Source organism: Tursiops truncatus, chromosome 10 (genome assembly GCF_011762595.2).
Source record: "Tursiops truncatus isolate mTurTru1 chromosome 10, mTurTru1.mat.Y, whole genome shotgun sequence".
NCBI classification, from domain to species: domain Eukaryota; kingdom Metazoa; phylum Chordata; class Mammalia; order Artiodactyla; family Delphinidae; genus Tursiops; species Tursiops truncatus.
Genome location: NC_047043.1, coordinates 55887723 through 55899741, shown reverse-complemented (window position 1 = coordinate 55899741; position 12019 = coordinate 55887723). Strand labels below are relative to the sequence as shown.

At 39.8% G+C, this 12019-nt stretch overlaps 2 protein-coding genes across 7 annotated transcripts in view; both read left to right on the top strand.

Moving 5' to 3' along the window:
• The window catches only part of LOC109552010 (uncharacterized), a 60688-nt gene extending 57021 nt beyond the window's left edge, over positions 1 to 3667 (top strand). Inside the window, 1 exon segment of the mRNA XM_073811036.1 lies at positions 1406 to 3667. Coding sequence (XP_073667137.1) covers positions 1406 to 3326 — 1921 coding nt within the window. The 3' untranslated portion in view covers positions 3327 to 3667.
• Positions 3668 to 7539: 3872 nt separating this feature from the next.
• The window catches only part of LOC101327403 (uncharacterized), a 42597-nt gene continuing 38117 nt past the window's right edge, over positions 7540 to 12019 (top strand). For 5 of the 6 annotated variants that reach the window (XR_012334556.1, XR_004528493.2, XR_004528491.2 and 2 more), the window contains exons 1-3: positions 7540 to 7636; positions 9606 to 9924; positions 10933 to 11077. Coding sequence is in view for 3 of the 6 variants with exons in the window: in XM_033864619.2 (XP_033720510.1) it covers positions 9733 to 9924; positions 10933 to 11077 (337 nt within the window). In the remaining 3 variants the exon portion in view is untranslated. The remainder of the gene's footprint in view (positions 7637 to 9605; positions 9925 to 10932; positions 11078 to 12019) is intronic. The other variant, XM_019946789.3, reaches the window with a different exon arrangement.

Here is a 12019-nt window from a genome sequence, read left to right as displayed (position 1 = left end):
GATGTTTTCCATTTTCATACTCTCATAAACTTTAAGAAGTTCATAATAGAGTAAAATAGTTACACTCCTTTCCCATGTCTTTTCTATTTAGGGAGAAGAATAGTGTTTTTATACTCAAATAGAAGATAATGTTACTATTATTTACATAATTTTACTTATTAATTTGGGGAACTAGTTCATAATTTTTCTCACATTTGGATGGTGAAAATAAGTTTCCAAAACATTTAAAATATATATAATTTCACATTTTAAAATATTTGAGAATGTTAGAGTAGAAAAGAGGTTAACTAATTTAGCCTCATTATTTTATAGATGTTTTCATGGTTTTTAATGTCTATGTTTTTTCATTTTGTTCTGTATTTCTTCTCTTTTTTATTTAATTAAGTGAGGGAGTCTAACCAAACCTGATATTTTTGTGAAATGAATTTTAAAATTGTTTCTCAATTTTGGAAGGAGAATTCTAAGCATTAAGTTGCTTTTTCATGGATTTTTTTTCCCTGTAGGTTAATTGCTTTCAAGTAATTAAAAAGTGCTTATACACTTGACTTCACAAATTAAAGATTGCCTTCCAAGTTTTTAGGTATATTTTCTTTCTTTTAGAGTTCCCATCTTCCTAGCAAGAAGAAAATAAAAAGACAGCTCTTTATAAGCCAAATGGTTCTTTTTGTCCCATCCAACTTCTTGAGCCTCAGGTGTGAACCACCTACGAAAGATCCCATGTTCTTTCTCTGGTTCTTCCTTGCATCTGTTTTTTCAGAATCCTGTCTATGTTTACATCTGCTCCCTGAAGGCAAAGAGCTTAGAAGTATCTCAGAATGAATTTTATGTTAATCCATTTACAACATTCTGTCATTAGCATTCTGCTTTATACCCTCATTTAACAAAAATCTTTTCCTTTTTGTATGCATATAAAAGTTTCCTTCTAGCTTGTTTTAAAGTCATTTGAAGATCTTGTTCTCACTAACACAGGGATATGATAATATTTGCATTTTTAATTCCTTTTACCAGAGTGGGAGACCATGACTGAGAATGAGGAGGTGACATCAAAGTCAAGCCTATCTCAAAGAGCAGATTCTCAGAAAGGAGCATCAAAAAGACTTCAAGGAAGTGTTCCCCAGGTTCTTGACTTTGAGGAAGAGTATGAATGGCAAGTTTTAGCAAGTCAGTGGGGAAATGAAACAAGGGAAAGAGATACACTGAAGAAAGATTCCCTGTGTGAACGAGAAAAGAAGAAAAGGACTCCATCAGAAAAACGAGGCCAAAAGTGGAAGGAATTTGGAGAAAGCTTAACTTCAGATTCAGCTTTTTCTGAAAGTTTAATAGGCACTGAAGGAAAGAAGCTTTATAAATGTGATATATGTTGTAAACATTTCAATAAAATCTCTCATCTTATAAACCATCGGAGGATCCACACTGGGGAGAAACCTCATAAATGTAAAGAGTGTGGAAAAGGCTTTATTCAGCGCTCAAGCCTTCTAATGCATTTACGGAACCATTCTGGGGAGAAACCTTATAAATGTAATGAATGTGGGAAAGCCTTCTCTCAAAGTGCTTACCTTCTAAACCATCAGAGAATCCACACTGGGGAGAAACCTTATAAATGTAAGGAGTGTGGAAAGGGCTTCTATAGGCACTCAGGCCTTATTATACATCTAAGGCGCCATTCTGGAGAGAGACCTTATAAATGTAATGAGTGTGGCAAAGTTTTCTCTCAAAATGCTTACCTCATTGATCACCAGAGGCTCCACAAAGGAGAAGAACCTTATAAATGTAACAAGTGTCAGAAAGCTTTCATTCTGAAGAAGAGCCTCATTCTGCACCAGAGAATCCACTCTGGGGAAAAACCCTATAAATGTGACGAATGTGGAAAAACCTTTGCCCAGACCACTTACCTTGTTGACCATCAGCGGCTCCACAGCACAGAGAACCCATATAAATGTAAAGAATGTGGAAAAGTTTTCATTCGAAGCAAAAGCCTCCTCTTACACCAGAGAGTTCACACAGAAAAGAAGACCTTTGGTTGTAAAAAATGTGGGAAGATTTTCACTTCTAAGTCAAGCCTCATTGACCATAAGAGGATGCATAGCAGAGAGAAGCCTTATAAATGTACTGAATGTGGGAAAGCCTTTACTCAGAGTGCTTACCTTTTTGACCATCAGAGACTCCACAATGGGGAGAAGCCCTACGAATGTAATGAATGTGGGAAAGTTTTCATTCTGAAAAAGAGCCTCATTTTACATCAAAGGTTCCACACAGGAGAGAATCTCTATGAATGTAAAGACTGTGGCAAGGTCTTTGGTTCTAACAGAAACCTCATTGACCACGAGAGACTCCACAATGGGGAAAAGCCTTATGAATGTCGAGAATGTGGAAAAACCTTCATTATGAGCAAGAGTTTCATGGTCCATCAGAAGCTCCATACACAGGAGAAAGCCTACAAATGTGAGGATTGTGGGAAGGCTTTCAGTTACAATTCAAGCCTGCTCGTACATCGGAGAATCCACACCGGGGAAAAGCCCTTTGAATGCAGTGATTGTGGTAGAGCTTTCAGCTCTAACAGAAACCTCATTGAACATAAGAGAATCCACAGTGGTGAGAAACCCTATGAGTGTAATGAGTGTGGCAAATGCTTCATTCTGAAGAAAAGCCTCATTGGCCATCAGAGGATTCACACAAGGGAAAAGTCTTATAAATGTAATGACTGTGGGAAAGTCTTCAGTTACCGCTCAAACCTTATAGCCCATCAGAGAATCCACACTGGTGAGAAGCCCTATGCATGTAATGAGTGTGGGAAGGGCTTTACTTACAACAGAAATCTTATTGAACATCAAAGAATTCACAGTGGGGAAAAAACCTATGAATGTCATATATGTAGAAAAGTCCTTACCTCTAGTAGAAATCTTATGGTACATCAAAGAATCCATACGGGAGAGAAACCTTATAAATGTAATGAGTGTGGAAAAGACTTCAGTCAGAATAAAAACCTTGTTGTACATCAGAGAATGCACACTGGGGAAAAACCATATGAGTGTGAGAAGTGTAGAAAATCTTTTACTTCTAAGAGGAATTTAGTTGGCCACCAGAGAATCCACACAGGGGAGAAACCATATGGGTGTAATGATTGTAGTAAAGTTTTTAGGCAAAGAAAAAACCTTACTGTACATCAGAAAATTCATACAGATGAAAAAAACTGTGAATGTGATGAGTCTGAAAAAGAATTCTCTCAGAGTTCAAACCTTCATCTTCAACAAAAAGTCCATTCTGTGGAGGAATTCCCTTGGCTCCAAAATGCCAATGAGTCCAAGACAGAGATTCAGAAAATCTAGTATCGTGTCAAATGGAATAGAATCCCTGCCTACTTAAGTAACTGTTGGATAAATGGCAGCATATGGTTTTTATAAGGAAAAAAAAATCATGATCACCCCTTTATAGACAAGTATGTTGCATGAGGAAGAAAGTTAATCTAGACTTTCAAGACTACAAAAACATAAGCCAAATTCTAGTTAAATACTCTGTCCCAAACCATTTGTTATGAACCTAGGAAAGGACCTTGGAACGATCAAAGATTCTGAAGAAATTGGGTTATGTTTTATAAGATGTAATGGTGTCATTGTAAATGATAGCAAAAATATCTTGGTATTAAAAAGTGTACATTTTTGAAAAGGTATATATACACTGTACATTTTAAAGATAGTATTACTGCTAGAGAAAGTCTCTACAGATGGTATGATTAAGACATATCAAACATGGAGTTGGATGGGCAAGAGTCTGCTGTTTGAGGACAACTTAAGTACACTGGATTTGGAATCAGAAAAGATAGGTTTGGGTCCTGGCTCTTTCTTTTACTAGCTCTGTGATGTTATTAAGTCAGCCTCTAAGTCTCAGTTTCTCTGTCAATCAAATATTGGTATAATGCCTACTTCATAGTGTTGTTGTGAGCATTCAGTAAAAGGATCATGTGGAAGTACTTTATGAAACAATTTAGTTGTCAATAAAGTTGGATAAAAGAACATGATCTAGAACAAAATCTAGAACATGGCATAATGTAATGTTTGTTCATTAAGTTAATATTAGGACTTAATGCACCTCAAAAGATTCATTTTTATAGTAAGAGGAAGTATGGTGGATAGCTAACTTTGGAATTTTGTACTTTAAAAAGACCTTTTTAAAACAGCTTTTTAAATGTCTAAGGGAGATAATAGATAATATATTAGTTTTAATGGAAAAAATATTGGCTTATTAAATAGTGTGTCCAGCTATTAATATGATGCCAAGAAAAACAATTTATTTTTCAACCTTTGGATTTTAAAAACTAGTGGACGTAGAGTATCAAAATGGAAGGACAGTCCTATGTTGCTTTCCTTGTCGACAGGAAAAAATCCTTAACCCCAGCCCTTGAGCTGATTATCCGTGCTACTGTCATTCTGAATTCTAATCAGCATTTCATCATTATTGACATACAAATAGCTTGTTACTTAAGAAACAACATTCTGTCCCAGCATTCAACTTACTACATAAGATTTTTTACACAGAGCCAAGCCCTTCAAAGCTCTGATTAAACCAATTCAGAATCCACCTCTGAGTGTTCAGGCCCATTTACTCCCAGTGAACCAATCATTCATTCAGTCTGTACCCTTTTGTACATTTGTAAATTTATTTCTTCCTATATTCTTTATTTGATAATTTTATGTTGTAATTCTCAGAACTCCAGTTCTGTCACTGGAGTATAAATACCTTACTATTAGGATTGTGTTTTCTAATACTAGCAGCATTGAAGTGGTGTGTTGATTATAATAAGTGTTATTAATTCAACCCCAAAGTTCCTTGAGGGCTGGTTCCTCAGACTGAAGGGACCAAGAGTGAAAACTGGAAGGGGTCTAGGTTAAAAGTCTGAGGACCCTATGAGTCAGATTCTGCCACTCTTCCTTGGACAAATGCCTTCATTTCTTGGAGCCTCGATTTCCTTATCTGTTAAACAGAAGGAAGAATATCTACCTCACCAAATTGTTATGAGGTAATGAATATGAAGATGCTTTATGTCCATACAGAAGAATCACCCCGGATTATGTAATAATTACACAGGGAAAGATGTAGTTTAACAATGAAGAGAGTTGGCATTTACCTCTTAATCAGTTTAACAAAATGTAACATTGCTAAGACTGAGACAACTCACATAATGTGCCTCTCCGCATGTAATGCAATAAAGCCAAAAGTATAACCTGAATTTATCAAGCTTCTTAGACCTGATTGCCAGTTTACAGGAAATACAGGAGGCAGAGGAACAAGATAAAACACACCATGAGAAACAAGTTTAAAACATGGGATATTGTGTAAGAAAACTACTGGGAGAATCTCCTGGCGGTCCAGTGGTTAGGACTCCTTGCTTTCACTGCTGAGGGCGCAGGTTTGATCTCTGGTCGGGGAACTAAGATCCCACAAGCCAAGCGGCCCGGCTATAAAAGAAAAACAAAAAGAAAACTGGATTCTTCAAAAAGATACGGTGAAAAAGGGAGGGGTGATAATTGTTGATGCTGGGTGAATATTGAGAGTTCATTGTACTGCTTTTGTATATGTATGAAATTTTCCATAATGAAGGTATAAAAAGTGGAGGAGAAGGTTGTTTTTAAAAGATACTAAAGAGCCATAAGATACTGAGCCAGGAATAGACGCACAGATGCCCAATGGATTTTTGACAGGTGCAAAAGCAATTCAGTAGAGGAGAGATAGCCTTTCAACAAATGCTGCTGCAGCAGTTGGATAGCCATAGGCAAAAAATAAAAATCACAGCAGGAACTAAGACTAAGCAAAGAATTCTTAGACATATCAAAAGCATGCTCCGTAAAAGGAAAAAAATGATAAGTTGAACCTCGTCAAAATAATTTTCTCTCCAAAAGACTCTTTAAAGAGAATGAAAAAGCATTACAGACTGGGAGAAAATATTTGCAAATCATATATGCAACACAGCACTTGTATCTAGACTAAAGAATTCTCAAAACTCAGCAGTAATAAATAGATCCAATTAGAAAATGGGCAAAAGACATGAACAGATATTTATGGCATATGAAAAGACGTTCAACATCATTAGCCATTAGGGAAATGCAAGTTAAAAATCTGCACAGCTATCAGCTTTTTAAAAAAAGTTTTAACACCAAATGCTGGCAAGGATGCAAAGGAACGGAATCTTTTACATTGCCAGGAATGAGAAATGTTACAGCCACTCGGGGGAATAATTTGGCAGTTTCCTATAAAACCAAACATGCACTTGCCATATACCCAGTATTTGCACTCCTGAGCATTTATCCCAGAGAAATGAAAACTTGTGTTCACAAAAAAACCTGTACGTGACTGTTAAAAGCAGTTTTATTTGTAATAGTCAAGATCTGACTGGTGGTTAAAACAAATATCCTTCAACAGGTGGTTAAAACAAACTGCAGTATATCTATACCATGTAATACTACTCTGCAATAAAATGGAATGTCCTATTGATACCTGCAGTGACTCAAGTGTATTCCACGAGAATTATGCTGAGTGAAAAAAATCCAATCTGAAATGTATGGCCAGATTTATATAATATTCTAAAATGACAAAAGTATACAGATGAAAGTATACAGATTAGTGGTTGCCAGAGGTTGGGAATAGTGGGAGGGAGCAGGGGAAGAGGGAGGGGTAGCACTTAGGGAGGCCTTGGTGGTGTTGGAACAGTTGTGTATCTTGATTGTGATGGTGGTTACACAAATCTACACGTGATAAAATGACAAAGTGTACACACACATTGTACCAGTATCAATTTCCTGATTTTTTAAAATATTAAACTATGTAAGATGTACCCATTGGGGGAAACTAGTTGAAGGGTATTATCTTTGCAACTTTCTGTGAATCTGTAAATTCAAAATAAAAAGCAAAACTGAAAAGCCGTACCAAATAAAGTGTGTGAAACTGATTTGGAAAAACAAAATTATGAAATATATATTTTAGGACAGTTGGAAATTTGAAAATGGTTATTAGATGGTTTCACGGAATTATTGTTAATTTTCCTACCTGTAATGATGGTATTGTTAGTTTGGAGATTATTCTTATTACTGAAGGATGCATATCGAAGTATTTGGAATGAAGGGTTTTGATGATTACAACTTAAAAAAATGTCTTCAGTATATAGAGAGGTAAGGCAAACATAGCAAAGTGTTAATTGTTGAGTACAGAAGGAGGATACAGGCATTCGTTGTACCATTCTCTGTACTGTTTGATATTTCCAGAACATTTAGGGCAAAATTATCAGGGTCTTCCACAGATGGATGCTTTGTAGCTTCAGGCTGTCGGGTGCGCGCCTCGGTTAAGTGGCCTTACCCGACCCAGGGATGCCCCGCGCTCTGAGGCTCAGTTCCCCAATCCACCTGCACTCTTCCTCTAAGCGCTTTTGCCCCCATCACTGGTCGGTAGCGATATTGGACACCCAACGAGAAGACAGCACCTCCGAGATTCCTAGAGAGGCTGGCCTGGCGACTTGGGGAGCCGGAAGCCCATCCCCAGGCACTTCCTGTCCGGTCATTGTTCTCGCGCCGGTAGGCGCAGGGGTCGCGGCCGCTTGCCTTCTGCTCCAGAGCCCGCGAGCTCCGGCCGGGCTGCTTCTCCGCGCATGGTGAGCGGGGTTGGCGTGGCCTGGGCGCGAACGTCGGTGGTGAGGGAGGGGCCATCCCAGGGTCCGCTAGCCCCGTCCTCCCCTCGGGTATACAGCCCTGTCTGTCCGGAGGCGGCTCCGCGCCCCGCCACCTCGGAAACTCGGCTCTCGCCTACTTATGGGGGCCTAGCCCGCGGGAGGTTGGACACGGACCGCCCAAGGGGCTAGGGTCGACCCCACAACAGGGCTGCGTGGGGCCTGGAGAAGGAGGAGATGCGTTGCCACGTTTGGAACTAGGGAAAGGACATTGAAAGGAAACCCTTGTTAGGAGACTTTGCTCTCTAGGGCTGGAGGCCGATTAGAGTTTGATCAGCAGTCTGATGACAATACTCAAAGTAGGCAATCTTGCGTATAGATAGGTGAAACGAGTGTTAAGGGCCTTCCTCCCTGGTAGAATTCAGCTAGTCATGGAAAGAATAATTCTCCAGAATTAAGATGTGTTGCAGGACTGAAAATATTGCATTATTGAAGAGATGCAGTGTACACAATAAGTTGCCAGTACGTTAATGTAGGATAAAGTATGTGATCACTTCAGTAGCAGCAAAAAGGGACTTAATGAAATGTAGCACTTTTTCCCCTAATAAGACATCTAAAGGGGAATAGGAAAATTTCAGTTTCTTCATAATCAACTAAAATGGTAAGGTTATTTTACTCACAAATCAAAAAAAAATCTGTTGGCTTGGCTATGATACAGGGGTACTGTTAAGTTGGTGGTGGTATGATTTGGTGCAGTCCTTTTAGAAAGCAATTTGGGGAACTTCCCTGGTGGTCCAGTGGTTAAAATTCCTCGCTCCCAATGCAGGGGGCCCGGGTTGATCCCTGGTCAGGGAACTAGATCCTGCATGCTGCAACTAAAAGATGTGCATGTTGCAATGAAGACCCGGCGCAGCCAAATAAATAAATATTTTAAAAAATAAAATAGAAAAAAAAAAACAATTTAGCAATACATGTCACTCATAAAATCCTTCAATCAGTAATCCCACTATTGTAAAGGAATAACTGAGCAGCAGAAAAAAACTATTTGCATGAAAAGAATCTTAACAATTATTAAGAAAATAAACTGGAAACAAAAGTCCTTTTACTAAAGCAGTGGCTAATAAATAGGGGCTGGGGACTTCCCTGGTGGCACAGTGGTTAGGGGGCCCGGGTTTGATCCCTGGTCAGGGAATTAGGTTCCACCTGCATGCCGCAACTAAGAGTTTTCATGACACAACTAAGGAATCAGCGAGCCACAACTAAGACCTGGCACAACCAAATAAATAAATACTTTAAAATAAATAAATAGGGGCTGGTTAAGTAAATTATAATGTAGTTGTAACTTAGAGTACCATGGTAGAAGGAGGTGGTGCTGTATGTACTTATATTGAAACATCTACCTAAGACTATTGTGAAACATAGAAATTGAGTTCAAAAAGCAAACAGTTCAGGTTGTAGTCTTTTGTTCATGCTATTGTCCTTGGTGATTTAAAAAAACAACCAAGCAAACGAAAAACTTTGCATTGTAATGTCCTTTCTTAAAAAGAAACCATAGTTAAGAACTTTAAGTCATAATTGTCAGTATGGTTGGAGGTTTTTTCCTTAAAAGAAATATCTTAAATTCTTTAATAAACAGCGATTATCTCTTTGGAGATGAACCAGGGGTAATTTTTCTTAATCATTTTCTGTATTTTTTAAGTTTTTATAATTAAAATATATTAACTTTATAATCAGAGGGAAAATCAATAAATATTATATAAAGGTGTTTGTAATGTGATTATTATGGGGATAAATTGCTTGTATACATCACAACTCCTTCCATCCTCTTGAGGAGTAGAGCAGACCCTGTAGCGGTAGTGGCTGCTGCCTAGACACTGGTGAAATTGGCTTGTGGGCTTGGTGGCATCCAGGCAAACCTCTGCTCTACTGCTAACAGTGTTTTCTGATTTCTCAGTAGACATTACTCATCCTGGCCCCGGGAAGAAACTCAAGAAGAAGCTTTTGAGACTTAAAGATTAGATGGGGCTTGACTTCTGCTCGGCAGCCCCCAGCTATAGGAGTTCCCCTCCTGAGCAGAGAGGATGACTACAGAATTGAGAGAGGCCATGACCCTGGCCCCTTGGGGCCCAGTGACAGTGAAAAAGGAAGAGGAAGAGGAGGAAACCTTCGTGGGTCAGACATCCAGCCAACAAGTGCATTCTGAAAACATCAAAGTCTGGGCTCCTGGGGAGTGTCCTCAGACAGGCCTCGATGTATCAGAACAGGAGGAAAAGGTAAACAATGGTCTGGGAGGAGGGAGGAAGGAGACAGCTAAAGATCTCAAGTGATTTCAGAGGGGACCCTATCCCTCTGCTCCCACATCTGTAGTCTTGTTGTCTGGTGAGGGCTCTGGCCTCTAGTCTTTTGCAGTATAATTGAAACATTATATTATTCTATTGATGTGACACTTGGTACTTTCTATAAACCAGTGCTTCTCAAACTGTGCTACAGTTTGCAATTACCTGGGGAGCTTCTTATCAAATCATGATACCCATGCCATACCTTATGTCAGTTAAACCAGTATCTCTGGGGGATGGGACCCAGACCTCTGTATTTTAAAAAAAACTCCTCAGGTGATTCCAGGCAGGATTTGATAACTCTAACCTGTACTTCTCAAACTTTAATATGCATAGGAATCACCAGGATGTGGGGGAGGGGATCTTGTTAAAATGCAGATTCTGATTCAGGAGGTCTGGGGTGTGGTCTGAGATTCTGCAGGTCTCACAAGCTCCCAGGTGATGGTGATTCTGCTGATCTGCAGACCACGATTTGAGTTTGTGAGGCTGTATGTTTTCAAACACACACCTTTCCGTCACTAGCCAAATGAGGCCTGAGGTTCCCCAAAGCCTCTCTGTAATAATATGATTAGAACCTTGCTTCTTTGATCTTTAGACCTTGGGAAAGTGTACTCTGGAGAATCTCCCCATATGCTCTCTTGTCTTGTGCTCTCACTGGCAAGTTAGGTTTGGGTGCTGAAGTGGACAATGAGATGAAATCAAAATGATCAGGAGGAAGGTAACAGGCTTGCTTCTCTGCCCACCCCACCTTGGGAATTAGGGAAGACTCTGGCTTCCTTTTCCTTTCTTTATCTTTAAATGTTTGGTATTTTTCTTTCTTTTTTTAAATTTTTTATTTTACGGTCTCCAAGAACGGGTGCTTATGTTCTCAACCTCAAAGCTATAATTGTACCATCTCCCAGTGACAGTCTCCTCATAAACCCACCTGTGCCTGCTTGTTTCTAGGGTCAGAACTTGTTCTGGGACATGGCTGTCATCCTGAAACCAACACAGGAGGCGTCTGCTGCATCAACCCCCGGCAGTTCCTCATTACCAGAGACTCTGGCCAAGAGGGAGCTACTGGAGACTCATGGGAGCATGACCTGTCTAGGTGAGGTTCAACCTCAATTCAGAATCTGACCATTGAGGTTTCTCAAAATCTTTTCAGAGACTGGTGGTCTCGTCTCCTAACCTCAGCAACAGAGAGTATTGAGGTGTTGGAAGTGTCAGGGAGAGCTGGACAGAGGAATACTGAAAGATGCCTGTGCATTTGTCACAGGAAATGGCTTATTTTGCACACAGTCTCAAGACACCAGACAAACACAGGTGAACTCCAAATTTACCTTTTAATCACATTTATTGTTCAGCAAGTTTCATATTTATTCACCCGTGTAGACACGTGTCCTCTTCAGTATGCTTCGTGTTTATTGTAGCTTGGTGAGCCTGCAAGAGAAGCTGGCTAAGGTAGGAAGGGTCACCTTTTGTGGTGATATTTTGAGGAAATGCCCTGGAGGTGTTCTGTTTTCATAGATCTTTGTGCAGATTCTAGAGGATTTTGAGCACTTGCGTCAGCCATGATGAGGTTTAAAGCTAGGTCTTTATGGAGGCTACTGATGGCTGGCTTATCACCTGGTTCTCTAAGCTGGGACTCAGGATGTGTCTGGCTAGCAGTGGCAGAAGCTTGCCTGTGAAGGAGTGACATGTAACTGTGGGTCAACAGTGTGGTAGCCATGAGTCCTGTGCTGTGGAAGCAATCCCTGGATGACTGCCAAGGCCCCTCTGGTACTCATATGCTATGAGTATAGGCCTGTGCCTGAATATCCTGAGCCTATTCTCCTCCCTAGCCAATTACTCAGGCATTTGCAAACCAAGTCAGTTTCTTAAACCAGTGTTGTAGGGAAGGCTAGGATTGCCACCTTTCATTTTCTTGTCTCTTCTTTAATTCCCCAAACTCTCAGCAGCTTCTGTTTCCCGCTTTCTGCTTTGTGCTCCATTGTCTCTGGAGCGTTCCCCTCTGTATCACTTCTTTTCTGTTTCCTTGCTTTATCAGTCA